The sequence below is a fragment of the Natrix helvetica genome (assembly GCF_964273705.1).
Source record: "Natrix helvetica genome assembly, chromosome: 6".
NCBI classification, from domain to species: domain Eukaryota; kingdom Metazoa; phylum Chordata; class Lepidosauria; order Squamata; family Natricidae; genus Natrix; species Natrix helvetica.
In genome coordinates this window covers 47,017,623-47,035,364 of record NC_138553.1, presented here as the reverse complement: position 1 = coordinate 47,035,364, position 17,742 = coordinate 47,017,623, and the positions used below count along the sequence as shown (strand labels likewise).

General features: G+C 39.2%; 1 protein-coding gene across 5 annotated transcripts in view; it reads left to right on the top strand.

The window, feature by feature from the left end:
- FRS2 (fibroblast growth factor receptor substrate 2) overlaps positions 1–17,742 on the top strand; it is a 53,760-nt gene that overhangs the window by 26,805 nt on the left and 9,213 nt on the right. For 4 of the 5 annotated variants that reach the window (XR_014175825.1, XR_014175826.1, XR_014175827.1 and 1 more), the window contains exons 2-6: positions 6,882–6,978; positions 10,611–10,702; positions 11,429–11,615; positions 15,356–15,514; positions 17,512–17,675. Coding sequence is in view for 1 of the 5 variants with exons in the window: in XM_081958591.1 (XP_081814717.1) it covers positions 10,637–10,702; positions 11,429–11,615; positions 15,356–15,514; positions 17,512–17,675 (576 nt within the window). In the remaining 4 variants the exon portion in view is untranslated. Of the gene's footprint in view, positions 1–6,881; positions 6,979–8,037; positions 8,605–10,610; positions 10,703–11,428; positions 11,616–15,355; positions 15,515–17,511; positions 17,676–17,742 lie in introns of all 5 variants that reach the window. The other variant, XR_014175824.1, reaches the window with a different exon arrangement.

Here is a 17,742-nt window from a genome sequence, read left to right as displayed (position 1 = left end):
AAATGAGCATTAGAATTTGTCAACCTAATAGAGGTTATCAGACTATAATTGAATCAACATAATCAGATAATTGTGGCTTGTATCAGGAGTTGTTATCAAGTAATATGCTACAAGAATTAACATTCCACTAATCTTAGTAATGTGATAAAAGACTTAAACATCAATTCTTGGGAGCCCTAAGTATTTACTTTTTTATAAACAACCTCTATGCATTATCTGATTATTCATTGCTCTAGCCTTGGGTTATTCCAGTTGGTCTAGGCTAAAGATAAATAATCCTGTTACATATCTACATTAGGTTTGGTGAAAATAATCAAACAATTCTAGATTAAGATTAATCTAAAATTGCCTAACTGAGAAGAGATACAGAACAATTATTGATCCAGAGATACAATTCCATGAGCATTGGAAAATATTTGAAGCGTAGAACTAAAATGTAGCTTCTACTAGTAATTTTTTTGAGGGGTGGGGAGGGAAAGAATCTTAGCTTTTGGAAATTTATACACTCGAGCTATTTGAGGAGATTTGAAGGTTTCCATTAATATTTAAAAATTATTACAGTTATTATACTACATTATATTGCCTTATGTTTACAATATTTTGTACTACAGATGCAAAATGAATACACAAGAATCTCTGATATATGCTGTTACATGTACTAATTAAAATGCTTTTTTTGTCTCCATTATGTCCTTAAGCTAAACCACAAGTTGTGAACGCATACATATCTAAATTTTTAATGTATTCGTATTGCTAGAAAGGAAGAGTGTGTGTATAACAAAGTTGAAATACTTTCAAATTAAAAAGATTTAATCTTGAAAAAATCTGAAAACTAGTGGCAAGCAGTACTTGAAAATTAGAGAATCTATTCTCAACTGATTGAACAAGCATTTCAATTGCCAGTTTTGGCTGACTTTAAATGGACCAGCTCCCTGTGTCAGCAGCATAGGGTTACCAGGGTAACGGTGGCTGTTCAAAGAAGAATGTAGCTGAGCGGGCAAGTTTTTGATCTGTAAGTTGAGGGAAAGAATTTGATGTGATCATCCATTAGCTCTTCTACAGTAATCACACACATTCAAGTACTAAACACTATATTAGTGGTGTGTAGTAGCCTATAATTCTGTTGCGTTTATATGAGGGTTTTAGTTACTTCATTTTTAGAAGCTAAAGAGTTTATAATAAGCAATTCTTCATTTTTAGTTTTGAGGCACAGTAGTGAGACACTGCTATATTCAGTATCTAACTGTAGCATTTAATTTGCAGTTGCAGGGATAAAATACCTCTCCAGCTCTGGATTTCATAATTTGCCCTCTTTCAGTAAGAAGAAACATTCAGAACTGTTTTCAGGGGAAATAATCTACCTACCCTCAGTACTGTAGATCCTTTTCTTTGTAGTGTTAATATTACTGGTTATTCATTTTACCTTTCAGGTTATTTGATTTTCTGGAACAATAATTCCAATTTGCAAAAAGGCAACATTTTTTTCTCTTCTCTACCAGGAAAAGGTAGGCAGGATTTAGACCACACATGGGCAACCTTCACATGCCCTCAGAGACTTTGAATATGCCTTGCCATGAATGCCGAAGCCCTGAATTCATCTCCAAACTATTTGCTATTTAGAAAATTGTGAGAGGGGACTAGGATAATGCCTGGGTAAACAATATACAGGAATGACCTTTCTCTTCACAGTTCATACCGAATTTGGAAGCTGTTAATCTGTAAAGATATAGGGGATTTTTCATAACCCATTAAATTTGTTCAGCTAATTGAAGTTGATCGGAGCACATTATTGCTTCTTTTTTCCTGTCCTATGCAACTTCTTAATCATAGTCAGTAACTTTTGCAGGAAAGCCATCCTAATGTGATATTCTCAGAAATTTTTTCAACAACTAAGTTCAAAAGTGGCAATACTCTTCTGCTTCTTCACAGTCCAACGTTCACTTCCATAGACTGACATGGGAAAACCACTGAATGAATCTGATCTTTGTAGGTATTGACACATCCTGACATTTTAATATTTTTTCCTCAGGCCTTCATTTCTATTCTAGCAAGTACTAGTGTGCGGAATATTTATTGACTGTTTCTTCCTATATTGTTTATAGTCAATTCTAAAAGGCAGGAGCTGTCCATCAGTTCAGTTGCAATTAGTTTTATATTTTTATATAAATATAAATTGTTTATATTTATTATTATATACCATAGTTTTATATTCAGTTGCAATTCTTTATATTTACTTTTAATTCCATATTTCACTGGACTCCTTGACTTTCATTAAAAGAATTTCTGCGTCATTTGCATTTTCAATTCTCAGCATAGTGCAGGTTATTGTTTCATTCTCCAAGTTTTTAAACCACATTCATTTTCCAATCTAGTTTATCTTATATTCAGCATACAGCCTGTCTGTTTTGCTATCTTCTGTTCAGATTAAGGCATTTGTACCTATGTACTACATTTGCATGAAGACAATGAAATATATTGGGAAATCACATGTTATACTAATCCAAAGTTTGTTAAATTATTTCTGGGATCAAATACCATGGAAAAACTTTTTTTTCCATTCAATCGTGTCTGATTCTCAGAGACTGCCTGGACAGGACCCAGCAGTTTTCTTGGCAAAGTGGTTTGCCATCGCTCCTTGCTAGGTTTGAGAGAAAGTGACTTGTTCAAGGTCACCCAACTGGCTTTGTACCCAAGGTGGGACTAGAATTCATGGTCCTCCAATTTCTAGCCTGATTCTTAAATCACTATGCCAAATTGGCTATTTAGTATATGTTTCTTCAAATATAAACATAAATATGTTTTTTTCAAGCTTGTCTCCCCCCCCCCAAATAAAAATTAAACCGTGCCTAATTTATGACAGTGATTATGTGCACACAATACGCGAGGTCAAAGTTATATTAAACTAAACTATATTACAGCTTAGCATAATACAAGAATCTGTGACTCATTTTTTAGATTTGAAAAGGGAGAAATATAGCCAATTATAATGGAAGAGTGGTCAGATGATATTTTAACTAACACTAGTACTATAGCTTGAAAATATATTTATCTAAAAGAGAAGGAAATGGTATTGGAAAACCAGTCTTACCAAAGATTAGATTGCAGCTAGTTCATGTGAGGAAGATTAAATTAGAAGCAATTTGATAATTCTGGACAGGAAGGCAGTTGGTAATTAATACCTTCAAACATAATAAACTCATAAGAAATAAATGCTTCTTTAAATATGCTGAATAAAAAGATACTTGGGAATCAAAAGGTAGTAGGTGTCATAAATTGCAAGATACTATATCAAAGCAGGTTATTTTTTATCAGATATGTAAGTTGAGGATATTTTTCCTTATTTCTGAAATTTGTTTTTGTCAAAACAAATACTGGACTGAAGCAAAAAAAAGTATTATACACATATTTATGAGTTTTCTGAATCATCCATTCATAGCATTCACTACCAAAGTGGATATTATGTGAACTGCCATTTAAATACTTTTTTTTTCAAATGTAATGGACTGATGCTCTTAAGAGCTATATGTAGTTTTTAAAAAATAAATGCTATAGGTACCAACCTGTTTCCACAAGTTTGACTATGCTGGAATAATGCAGGAAGTGTGAAAAATAGTTGAATAATTATTTGAATAATTTCTATATTTTGTTGTATCAGCAGTGTCAGGACTGCCATCTCACTATGCCATGCTTTGCTTACTGCCATTCTACTACATGCAGTGGGGGGAAGGAACTGCGGGGTTGGATAAGGGAAAGAGGAATCAAAACTAAGCATCTTGCTGTCCCGTGAGAGCTGCTGGCAGTTCCAAGGTCACACTGTGGAATGCAGCACCATCCAGCCTGCGAAGACAGGGACTGTTATCCAATCAATTTCTTTGAATCCAATTGGAGACCTAGAGATAACAATGGGGGAAGGTTATGCTTTGGATGTTAAAATCTCAGATCCTACTTTGCATCTTTGTAATCACTTGGCTTTAGTGAAGTGTACTTTCACTAACAATGGATTTGAGAGTCTTTCTTTTCTATTTGACCATGTTGGGACGATTGACACAGAGCTTCTAATGTTTGATGAAGTTATGAATTATGAAAAAGATCTCAGAAAGATTCTGACTTTATATGTGATACGATGTTGTTTCATGATTTCAGCTTTCTACCTTCAAAATGTTGAATTGCTCTTTTTATAAATGGGCAAATTCCTTTAAACCTCCTTTTTAACAACATTTTCAGGATTATACTAAGGTGTTGGGGGATGTAGTCTTGACTTTTCTGAGCTTTTTATTGTTGTGGTATTTAAAGAATGTTTTCATAAGGTTCCAAACTAAATTTAGTCTCTTTCATGTTCTGAAAACAATCAACTGTAGCATTCTGTTATAAAACTTAACAAAAAAATTTTTTTATAAAAAAAAAAATTCTTCATGCTACTTTTAAGCTGGTCTTTATAGCATTAGATATTAAAAAAATAATAGTTGAATTTAATGTTAACATATTTCTCTCCTCCTCCCTTGATACTGATATCAATAGATTTTTCTAATGCAAGAATTTGATATTTAAAAATAGATAATTTCATTTCTATTCCTCCAATCTGGTTCGGCAGGGCAGGATGGGCATGCATTGGCTAAGGAGTACTGGTTGACAAGGACCAAGAAGAGTCCTTCCTTTTCCACTATAACACCCGCCATATGGAGATTAGACCCTGACTCTGCAGTCTATTTGTAGCCCAGTAAAGACCAGTTTCTGTGCCCAGGCCTAGGACCCTGAGTGTGTGTGAAAGAGCATGTCTCCTGGATGTATTAGCACTGCTGACTGTTGTTTTTCTCAGCTGCTATGTATTATAATTTTTGAATTCAAAATATCATTGTTTTTATACCGTGTTTCCCCCAAAATACGACCTGTCCCGAAACTAAAGCCTTGCCACCTTTTTCGCATGGGCAAAAATATAAGCCCACCCCCGAAAATAAACTCCCTGGACAACACCCCCAACCTTCGGCCAGGCAGAGCACCACTCACTGACCTAGCATTATCCCGAAAGCGACAAGTCGCAGGAGCGGGGGGGAGCGCTCATGTTGCTTGCCGCCTTTGGGATACCGCTAAGTTGGGGAGTGGTGGTCTGCCTGGCTGGAGGGGAAAGTTGCCGGGTGGCTGCTCTCTTGTAAACTGGCTCCCGAAGAGCCGGGCACAGCCTCAGGGACGAAGCAGCCACGAGGTAACCATGCTTACCAGCAGCTGCAAATCCCCTCTCCAGCCGGGCAGAGCGCCATTAACTGACCTAGGGGGTACCCTAAGGTGCCAAGCCATGTGGCGCTCTGCCCACCCCCCAGCTCCCGCGGCTTGGCACATTCGGGATACCCCCTAGGTCAGTGCAAGGAGCTCTGCCTGGCTGGAGAGGGGAGCTGCGCGAGCGCCTGTTCCACCCGCAGCCTCACCAAGCCCTTGTGCAGCTCTCCCAGGGCACCGCCGCTGCCCGCTGCTGCCCTACTCCGAGCATAACTTCCAAACTCCAGAACTCGGGGCCGAGTCTTCCAGCATCGGCCACTCTAAGAGTGCTCTCTATGGTGGGCCGGCTGCCGGACAGAGAGTCTTCCAGCAACCGGCCCACCATAGAGAGCACTCCTAGAGCGGCTGATGCTGGAATACTCAATGATGGCGAACCTATGGCACGTGTGCCACAGGTGGCACGCGGAGCCATTTGTCAGGGAGCGCAGGGGGGTCGTGTGCGGGCGTGCCGCACCCATAATGCAATGCACGACCCTCAGTGCCCATGTGCGCACTACAGGCGCGACCCCGACTTCTGGTTTGTTCGGAGGGTCGTTTTGAGCGCTCCGAAGGCATCAGGGAAGCCTCCGGACGATTCCTGAAGCCTTTGGAACGCTTAAAATGACCCTCCGAGCAAACAGGAAGTCATTTCCGGTTTGCTTGGAGGGTCGTTTTGAGCGCTCCGAAGGCTTCAGGGACTGTCTGGAGGCTTCCCTGATGCCTCCGTGGGGGGGGGGGCGGGGGGGCTGTTTTCGCCCTCCCCAGGCTCCTATAAAGCCTCTGGAGTCTGGGGAGGGCGAAAAAAGCATGTAAAATGGGGGGGGTCATGCCTGTAGTGCACGCATGCGCACTGGGGTTTGCGCATTGCATTATGGGTGCGGCACGCCCGCACACGACCCCCCTGCACTCCCCCCACTTATGGCACGCGAGCCAAAAAGTTTGCCATTGCTGTACTAGATGGTACCGGATGACAGGAATTGCAGTCCAATATCTTGAGGGATGAGTGTTGACCGCTGTAGCAGAATGTAGAGGAATCAACACTACATACCTAGCTTTTAATAGCATGACATGTTGATTGTGCAGTGCTATTTACTATACAGAAGTCAAGATTGCTGAATGCAAAATACCTATAACTTTTCTTATATATGCTCTATTATTAGACAAGAGCCATGGTGGTGCAGTAGTTAGAATACAGTATTGCAGGCTAATTCTGCCAACTGCCAGAAGTTCTATCATAAGGTTGACTGAGCCTTCCATCCTTCCAAGGTCGGTAAAATGAGGACCCAGATTGTTGGGGGCAATATGCTGTAAACAGCTTAGAGAGGGCAATAAAGCACTATGAAGCGGTATACAAGTCTAAGTGTTATTGCTATTCAAATGGATGTGCAAAAGTTATAATCTAACATACTTCAACAGAAGATGAGTGGAGTGTCTTCTGTTGTACACTGAATTCAAAAAGTAGTTTTTTGTTATATATAAAAAAGAAACATATACTCTATAGTAGCTGTTCATTAGGAATAATTAGTAATGGTTCAGAACACAATAGTAACCAGTTTTATTTTAGAGGCAGTTTTTTATTTAAAGCTGTTGTCTTAATTCATTTTACAGTTTGTTCAAACTTATATTCATAGGTCCAGCAACTATCTGGAAAGAAAACACAATGTTTTGAAGTATGAAAGGATTACTGCTGCTATACCAGAGGCTACGAATATTAATGGCCAAATCTAGGTGAGTATATCTACTTTCAGTGAGATGTTTCTCTATCAGAATCTGAAATCATCTTGTATATGAATTATAAGGTATACAATTGTTACTATATTTCTTGTTCTGTACATAGATAGAATGTAAGTAACCTGCCCCAAAACAACAGAGCAACAGTTTTTTATTGTGCTTTTTAATTAGCTAAAAATAAAAATTGTGGTTTTCCAGCTTTACTTTTTGTGGCAAGTAAACACCTTTGCCAGTTTACTAATGTATTCTAGCTATAACCTTTTTTTAGAAAGCAATACTCCCATTACCTTTCTACCAGAACATGTATGTATCTTAACATGTCTCCACCCCTTTCCCCATCTTTAGAAAACATTCTACCAAGGTATATACATTGATCTATTTGCTCTAATTTTTCATTATTTATGTAAAACCTGCAGCATTTGCTTTACTTTTCCATTTTAAGGTTTGTACTCTTTGTTGCATCAAGCAGTCTAACATTTGTTGCAAATTGGCAGTTGGTCTTACCTGAACTGCTATTTTAGGAGTTGGGACAGGAGGCTCCAGTAGTGGTATTATCACGTCCAATTGGCCACGAGACTGGGATGAAGTTGAAGCCACGCCTCTGTGCTCCACTTCCAGTTTCATCGAAGCGAGCCTGAAAACAAGGCACAAAGGAGAAATCTCACTCCCCACCAGCTATCTAGCTAACATAGGGCGGGATCTGGAGCCTCCTGTCCCAATTCCTAAAATAGCAGTTTGGGTAAGACCAACTGCTATTTTCCGGAGTGAGGAATAAGAATCTCCAGTAGTGGGACCTACCCAAGCTATAGTCCCATGGGGTGGGAAACTAACGATCTGCTAGGACCTGGCAACCAAATGCTGCATCAGCCGATGCGAACGCATCCAACCTGTAATGCCGAATAAATGGTGACTGGGAAGCCCATGTCACCACCCTGCAAATGTCCTCTATTGGTGCCTGGGAAGCCCAAGCCGCCGAGGTAGACGCACTCCTGGTAGAATGTGCCGTGATACCGACCGGATGTGCAGGAGTTTCTTCTTATTCTTGTCCTCCACGAGGATCGGGTGAAGGGAGGCTCCAAAGAGAGAACCCCCTGTGTAGTCGGCCGACGCCAGTTGCCACTTCGACTTGTTGTCTGCCTGCCAACCCCGGAGCCAAAGAAGGCGACAAGAGGTAACTGACGACGCCAGAGCCCTGGAAGCGAACTTCATTGCATTCAACGCGGCATCAGCCAAAAACTGTGCCACCGCCATCAACTTGTTTAAGTCCTGGTGAAGACACATATCCTTTGGAGGGACGTGCTCCTGGATCTTCTCCATCCACAGGATAGCCATGCGGTTGAAGAAGGATGCAGACGCCGCTGTCTTGATGGCCCAGGCTGCAGACTGGAACGTCTTCCTCAGCGTCATCTCCGCCTTCCTGTCATCCGCCTTCAGGTTGTCAGCCACATCCTTGGCTACCAGAGAGGTGGGAGACGCCAAAGCGACCACAGGAGGGTCCACAGTGGGCAGCTGTAAGGCCTGGGAAAAATCTGGCTCGATATTATAGAAACGCTCATCATTGCTGCCAGGGTTTGGAAAAGCCGCAGGCTTCTTCTACTGCTTCTTCACCACCTCCAAAAACAGGTGAGGAGCAGGAATCTCCTCCTTAGCAGACTTGGGTTCAGAAAAAAACGGGCCCTCGGGCTTTTTCACTGTAACCTCCTTCCTTAGCTCCATCCTTAGCTCCTTCCTTAGCCCCCTCGCCCCGTCCAAGCTGAGCAGTTGTACATGCCTTGCGCAGAAGGGATCAGAATAAATTTGGAGGAAAAAAGCCAGCAAAAGCTGTAGGCTCCGGCTTTGAATCTTCCTCATCCTCAGAAAGGTCTGGGTCCCTCTGGGCCTTATCCCCTGACATTGAACCTTCACTAGCCAGGGAAGGAGATACGGGGTGGCTCACGGGCTGGAGGAAGGATGTCCCTGAGAGGAGCTGGCCCTAGGGGCCTTGCCCTTATCCAGTGCTGAGGACCAAGCGGCCCGTTGCTGCAAGCCTGCAGCAATGCCAGAAGAGATGACCCTCCCAATAAGATTCTGCAACCCTCTGGGAAGATCATCCACATCCAATGAATCCCAGCAGGAATTCACTGGAGCCTGGGATGCCCAAGCTTGGGGGGGGGGGGCAAGGCAGGCCTAGGCGAAGCCTGATCCCTAGGTGGGTCCACCTGCATACAGGAATCCTCCATGTCCAGATCCTGGTCTTCCAAGGAAAGGGGTGGAGAAAGGGAAATCTCCCCAAAGTACCTCCCTAGGGAATCTGGAGAACTTGGGAGGGAAACAGGCTGAGGCGCACCCCCCAATGGTGATCTAGATCGGGGAGGAGAAGCACTGAGTCTGCCCTGCTGGGCTCTTAATTTCTCTGCCCTAGAAAAGGTCTTAGAGAGGGCCTTATGTCTCCTAAGCTCATCCCTCTGGGTGGCACGTGAGGGACGAGAGGCAGCTGCAGCCCTTTGTGCCCTAGCTGAGGCAGTGGGGCCCTGTCTGGAAGATGGGCCCTCCCCAGGAGAAAGTGGGGGAGAAGGGGACTTTCCCACCTCTTCCGCTATCTTGCCACGTGGCAATACTCATGGCCCTCCTTGCGAAGCCTCCTCGACGCTCCCTCAGCTCCACTCTTCGGCTGCAGCAAGGCAAAAGGAAAGGAAGGACAGCCCCAATGCTAATGCCGAGGTTGGTGAAGTCTAGGGGCTGCTGTCCAAATGCCCAAGCATCCTTTACACCACTCCGCGGCTCTCCAGCATCCTCAAACACTCTTCGTGCTCTTCCCAGTGCCCTGTCTTCGCCGCAGCTCGATTCCAGCCACCAAAAACACTTTGAAGCCGTTCGGAGCAACGAGAGGCTGTGAGGCTGGAAATCCCGAGCCCGCAAACCTCTCGATCGCTCAGGGACAAGGGACTGTCGTCGCCACATGGCTCGCGCGGCTCAAAATGGCCACCGTATTGGCGACCAAACCTTCACAGCCCCCAACAAGAAGGCACTCTCCCTAGTGGCCAGCAATGGAAACCACAGTCAGGCAACTTACTGGCAGGAGAAGGGAGCTGTTTCCCAAGGAGGCTGCAGAGGCAAGGAGGGTCCAGTAGTGATAAAGATCAGGAGTCAAAATTTTATGTCTCGTCTCTGGCCGGACTGAGATGAAACCGGAAGTCAAGGGTGGAGCACAGAGGCGTGGCTTCAGCTTCATCCCAGTCTCGTGGCCAATTGGGCGTGATAATACCACTACTGGAGCCTCCTGTCCCTCACTCCAGAAAACATTCAGTTTCATTAAATTCTGCTCAGTACTTTCCCAGGCATACTTAATAGACTAAGTTTCATACAATTTATTCAATCATCCTTGTTACTTTCCTTTTGTATGTAGAAACATCAACATCATTATCAAATGAGTTATTATTAAAAAATACAATATTTTAGAAATATGGAATTCCATGTTCATTATTCAGGCATTAGATATCATATATTTAAGACAGTTTACATTTGATCTCTTCATACTGCTTTTATAATATCTATCATGTGTTCTTGAATACGTTGCAATTATTTGCACTTCATTTTTCATTCTCTGTATTGCATTTGTCTTTAAAACAATTCTCTTTTCTTTGCTATAGTAATCACACGGTCTTCTAAAGAAGTCATGGGTAGCTGTTGTAGCTGTCCTGATAAAGAAGCAGTCCCTGATAACCATCAGAACAAATTTAAGGTACAATTCTACATGGAAACTTTTGAGTGCAAAGTTCTGGTTTGGGATTGACAAGGGGGAAAATTTAATTGTAAGGAATGATGGAGATTTTTGAAGCAATTTTAAAAAACTGACTCAATTTTCAAGTTGATTCTTAAATTGAGAGCTAAGTAAGGTTGAGATACAGTGCTAGGCAGTCTGTATTTGCTATACTTTGGACTATAACTCCCATCAATGCAGAACTAATGCTCATAAATTTTGAGCACTGTAAATAAAATAATTACAAAATATCATACTCCATTATTTGTGCTACTTAGTGTATGTGTCTATTTACCACATGGTTTATTTGGATATTTTCTTTTGTAACATTTTCAGATTAGGAACAGTTGATATCATAATTCATATCATCAAATCTTTGGAATAAATTATATCTACTTAAACCTGCTGCAATGGATGATTGAAAGATGTGAAATATATTTTGTTGCATGCAGAAACATTTTCATATTCTGGGAACAAATAAAATACCAATTATCTATGTATTATTCTTACAATTATGCTAGGTTAATAAATACTTGCTCAATTATATTTAGTAAAGTATATGGTTGTGTATAAATAAATATGAGTTTATCTAGCAGTTTTTAATAAATACTTGCTCAATTATATTTAGTAAAGTATATGGATGTGTATAAATAAATATGAGTTTGATTGTGTGAATCATGTTTATTTTCTGAAAAATGTATTTTCTAGGTTATTAATGTGGATGACGATGGTAATGAATTGGGTTCTGGTATAATGGAACTTACAGATACAGAATTAATCTTGTATACCCGTAAACGGGATTCTGTCAAGTGGCACTACCTCTGTCTGCGCCGTTATGGCTATGATTCCAATCTTTTCTCATTTGAAAGTGGTCGAAGATGTCAAACTGGACCAGGTATGTATAAATAGTTCCCTATTTCATAAGTCTGTTAAATGGAACTCATATATAATGTAAAGCTAGTAGTATTGGTAAGATATGAAGACTTAGAAATATATAGTATTAACCAACCTGGATCAACTGTACTTAGTTAATCCCTGTTATGGATACCATTATTCTCTCCATCTTCTGAAGTGCTTTGACAAGTTCAAAGCCCTACTGACTACCAACTGGCAAGGCAGAAGGCCAGTATTTGGTATCCCATAGTTTTAAAACTTCCATTGCAGGCAAATGGAAAGATTATATTTAGATCAATATGAGAGCTGGCTGAATGTTGTGTCTGACAGAGCGATGTGTACATCAAGGATAGTCCGGAAGATTAGCCCTGCCCATCTGCTTTCTGGGGGCACTCCCTCCCTTTTTCAGGCCATTCCAAAACGAGAGATAATCAGTAAGAGAAAAAACCTGACATGAAGGGAAATTAAAAGGAGTGGTATCTATCAGATTCCCCTCTCTTCACCATAAGGTTGGAACTAATTACAGTATTTGGAAAAGGAAACCCAACCTTCTCATCCTGAAATACTGTCCTGCAACATAGGATTATGTTGTTACAGAAGGTTTTTATTGACATTAGACAGTATTAATCTAATTGGCATTCGCTGATCAAGAAAGCAGTTTTAGAGTCATGTTTCCATTGATCTATACACTATCAATTGAGTGTTCAGTGACAGCAGGAAAAGGACATGTTTCAACTAGAAAGCAACCGACGAACAGAAAAATGGCTGCTGCCAGGTTCGGTTAGCTTGGGTTCATTAGTCAGAACCTTGACATAGAGTTTATTGGATTTTCTTTTTAAAAAATACAATAGCCAAAATGTGTAGTCACACAAGGAAATTAGAAAAAAGACAGAGTGATACAATAGAACATTTCCTATGAAGAAATAATTTTTAATTTAGAGATGGACCACAGAGAGATAAAATATTGGGAAAGAACTAAATTGATGTTTCTCTCTCTCTTTATTACAACTGAATTGAGGTAACGGCTTTGGTATGAGTTAAAAAAATATTTGTCACAAAATGAGAAATTGATTGCTTCAAGGACTGTGATGGCCACTAACTTAGAGCGTTTTAAGAGAAAATTAAACAATTTCATAGAGAATAGTTCTATCAGTGGCTATTTGAAACTTCATGTTAATATACAATGTGTCAGCGTGCTAAATACCATGCATGAAATCAATCAGGCATAATTTATAACGTCTACCTCCTGGCATACACATTCTTACTGGTTTTTAGAGGGATAGTGTTTTAAATTTAATCTGATATTTTAAACTTTTGTATTGACTTATTTATTAGCAGTACAGTTTGGCATATTTTATCCTCCTCATATACATGTATTTCTGTAGTTATTTCTATGTTTTAATCTGTTGCATTTTAATGTGGACTGTACACCACCCCGAGTCCCTTTCGGGAGAGGGGGCGGTATATAAACGCTAATAATAATAATAATAATAATAATAATAATAATAATAATAATAATAATAATAATAATAATAATAATAATAATAATAATAATAATAATAATAATAATAATCAGAGACCAAGGCAGAATCATCCTTAAAGTTCCAATTTAATCATACAGGCATGTTAGCACATCTGTGGAATTCCAGCTCTGATTTTCTTCCTGGAATTCCACCCAGTTGAAAGTTCATAAACTTATGCCCGCTCCCATAAATCCATCACATGTTCCAATCATCATCTTCCACGCTGGCATCTACACCCCTCTGCTTCCGGTCAGGTGTTGAGGTGCGGAGACAAAAGATGACCTTGAGCTTCTACAAAAGAATGACAACAATACATTCCACAATCCTACTCCTTTCTATTCCCCCCTCCCAACTACTACACTAATGAAACAGCATAGGAAAATAATAGAAAGTGTGGCAGGCCAAAGATCCTAAAAAGAACATAACTACAAGCCTGACACAATGTGCTTTTCAATACCAACTGCTGAAGGTCAATATCAGAGAAGTGCAGTTTGTGAGTCATTGAACTCACATAATGGCCTTGAATAAATCACATCTCCCACATTATTCATGTGTAGATAAGTGACATAAATTGTAAACATGTTTATATCCTTAAAACTTAAATACTTTATTGGATTTTAAAAACTAAGCTCATATAAATGCAAATATGTAACCATATTTTCAGGATCCAACTATTGCCTTATATTTGAGAATATACAAACATGGTCCCATTTATTTATCAACATTTCAGCTTTTTGTTCAGGAAGTATGGTTAAATGCAGTATAAAAATGTAGTATACATCTTTATGATTTATTGTCCAATTATCCAAATTATTAATTTATCTCTAAACTGTTGTATAATATTATTTTCCTGTTTGTATGAGTTGTATGTTTCAGTATCAAGGAGCTCTGTGAAAATAGTTTTATCTTAAAATACTAGCCTTCACTGTGTACTGAAATTATTGATTATACACCACAGCTTTCATAATGTCAGCTCCAGTTGGTATAGCATGGGAGCATTTTAAAAGTCTTATTTAGAATCACAGCAATTGTTAAAATTGCTCTATAAGGCAAAATCCTTAATTTTGCCTTATAATTTTGCCTATTTAATCCTTAAAATTTCAAATTTATAAACCTACTTTCCTGGAAGCAGGCCTAGACTAGACAATTTTCTTCAAAGAGAATCATCCCAGACAGTATAGTACATGGCCCACCTACTGTTAGGAAGTTTGCATAACACTAAATTAATAGATTATTATTTAAGGGGGGGGGGGTGAGTTGAAATTTATTATTGGCTTGAATAGAATAGTACATAATTTTTAAAATATTATTTAAATAAATATTTGATGTTAAATAAGCCTGCAATAGCAAAGATACAATTGCTAATAAGAAGGTCAACTTAATTCTTTCAATGGACAAATAATACAACATTGCAACTATATTGTTTCCCTTTGCTGATGAGAATAAGATGGGGGTTTCATTGCTGCTGAAAGAAAAAGTGGAACAACTTTGTTTCTGATTTTAGTCCTTGAGACCAAATCAGGGTTGTTTTATTTGTTCTATTCACATCTGTCTTCCATTCCTTCAAATTTTAACTTTGACATGACTCTGGGCTGTGTACCAGAGGTGGTATTCAGCAGGTTCTGACCAGTTCTGGAGAACCGATAGTGGAAATTTTGAGCAGTTCGGAGAACTGGTAAATACCACCTCTGACTGTCCCTGCCCCCATTTATTCTCTGCCTCCTGAATCTCAGGTGATCGGGAGGTAATGGAGATTTTACAGTATCCTTCCCCTGCCATGCCCACCAAGCCATGCCTACAGAACCGGTAGTAAAAAATTTTGAATCCCACCGCTGCTGTGTACCTAGTGTTAGATCCTTCTTATTTCTTTATATATAATGTGTACATTAATTTTGGTACTATAATTGACCTGAAAACTTGAAATGTATTAAGTGTGAAACTATGTTCTGCTAAGAGGCAATTGTTCTTGAGATGTTTTCTGATATTATTCACGTCCTATGCTAGACACATTAGGCTACAAGCATGCTTCAAAGTTCTTGGTCTGTAGCTATGGTCTCGCAACTAGTTTTCTGATACAGATACCAAAAACTCTCCTTTGGAATGGCAGGAAGTTATAATTGTTAAAAATTTAAAAACTAAATATCTTTCACTAACAGGTATATGAATAAATGATTATGCATATATTCATTATTATGATGTCTAATATATGTTTTTGCAGGGATATTTGCCTTCAAGTGTGCTCGTGCAGAGGAACTGTTTAATATGCTACAGGAAATCATGCAAAACAATAGTATAAATGTAGTAGAAGAACCAGTTGTAGAAAGGAGTTTACATCAAACAGAGATTGAGGTTCCAAGAACACCTCTCACACCTACCAGTAAGTTGATGTGTGAGTGATTCATTGACTAACCTTACATGATTTGTTAAGGTTGCCAATTTTTTTTTACTTTGAATGTTTCAAGTGATAATTATTACACATAATTTTCACACCACTTGACAGTTAATATTTTAAAGAAAGTATAAAGTAATTAGTGGACTAAAATAATTTGTCATATGGAATTCATTCCTGTATTTTTTTTCAAGTTAATAATATGATAAGGATTGATGCTAGTCACTGTTATTGAAAGTTTCTGGGGGAGGGAGGTTGTCGGCAGAGATAGATTGTCTTGGGAATGACCTATGACAACTTACTGTAGAGTCAGGACAAAGTTTGGATTGGAGAGGCCTACTGTACAAAAGCACTGACAGATATTGGCCCTCTGGCTGTACTGAGGTGATCTCTTGGAAGGACTTCAGAATGGGGCTTTAGCCTGTGTTTTCAGCAAACACATGCTTGCTGATATTGAAAGAGAGAATATGTTTCTACAGTGCCATATACTTGCCATGTTTGGGGAGAAAGTAGTGGACTATATAAATATGATTGTATAAGAAAAGCTAATTTTTTCAGAAGTTAATGTTTTTTTTGAACTACATACTGTACCTAGGAGACAACCAGATAGCTTAAATGGATTCTTTGTACCTTTACTATGCTACAAAACTGATATTGCAGCATTAGAAAGATAAATGTATAACTCCATTTATTCAATTGATTGAAGACCTGATTCATTTACTACTTATAGGCCAATTGCCTATATATGTAGACTATATACAGCCAATATCATGAAACATAAGACTCATTTATGGAGAATATAATAGGTTAAAAATTATTGTCATATAAATGTATTAGAAATACATATATACTTGAATAATATTTATATTAAATAAATACACACACATACATATATATGTATGTACCGTATGTATGTATGTATGTGTGTGTGTGTGTGTATGTATGTATATTGTTATAATGCCCTATCATACTATGTTTTTTTTCTTTGTTATTTTTTCACTTTTTTCTTAAAGCATGTTTTATGTGTTTTTTCTTCTTCTCTTTGACAATGTACTGTATTTTTGGAGTATAAGACGCACCTTCCCCCCCCCCCCCCCAAGTGGGTGAAAATTTAGGTGCGTCTTATAGACCAAATACAGGCATTTTTGGCCTCCCAACCCATCTGCGTGTCACATTTTCACCTTCCCCAGTCCCCAGAAGCACTCTGCAGTGCTCTGCACAGCCCGTTTTCACAAAAAAAAAATGGGCCTGTTTTGGGCCTCCCAAGCCCTCCGCATGTCACTTTTTGGAATCTAAAAATGGACCCGTTTTTGGCAAAAATGGGCCCACTTTTGGCAAAAACGGCATGTGAAGAGTGCTTCTGGGGGCCAGGGAACGCTAAAATGCAACGCACTGAGGCCAAAAACTATTTTTTCTTGTTTTCCTCCTGTAAAATAGTCTGGTGTGTCTTATAGTTTGAAAAATACGGTATCTATCTCCCATTATTGTCTTTGGGTTTTTGCTCTTTTTTCTCAATTTTGTTACTTATTAAAAATAATAAATAATTGCTTCAAGTCTTGAGAATGGTGTAGGTTATAAATTTTAATGAGTAAAATCTGATGCAGAGTAGGCCAAAAACAAGAATTGCATTTGTTTTTGTTTCGTCTTTTGGCCAGTCCATGCTTCTAGACATGTATTTGGTTTTAATATATGTGACCTCTTGCTCTAGGCAGGGGCCTTTTTAACATATATGGCCCCTCGTCCTGAACAGAAAGTATGAATTTTGCTTTTCTTAAGATAAAATGCTAATAATGAAAGTCTGTGAACTCTTTGCTGAAATGTTTGAGTCTGTGCTTTTTGAGTTTTTGACTCCTAGCTACTCTCTGGACAAGCCCTTGCAGTTGTTACAGTCTAACTTGTAGTGAATTAGTATTTATCAATATATATGTTCTGAAGGAATAATATTAATGATATCAATGTAATAATTGGATTTTCTTTTTAACCAGCACCTGGATTGAGTGGGCAGAATTTACCTAATGGGTACCCAAGGTATCCCTCCTATGGAGATGCTTCATCACATCCTTCCAGCAGACACCCTTCAGTAGGAAGTGCACGTCTTCCTTCAGTAGGTGAAGAGTCCACACACCCCTTACTTGTAGCAGAGGAACAAGTAAGTTATTTTGAATTTTCTTTTCCATATTCTAATTGTATTGTAACTAGCTATTATTATATATTTA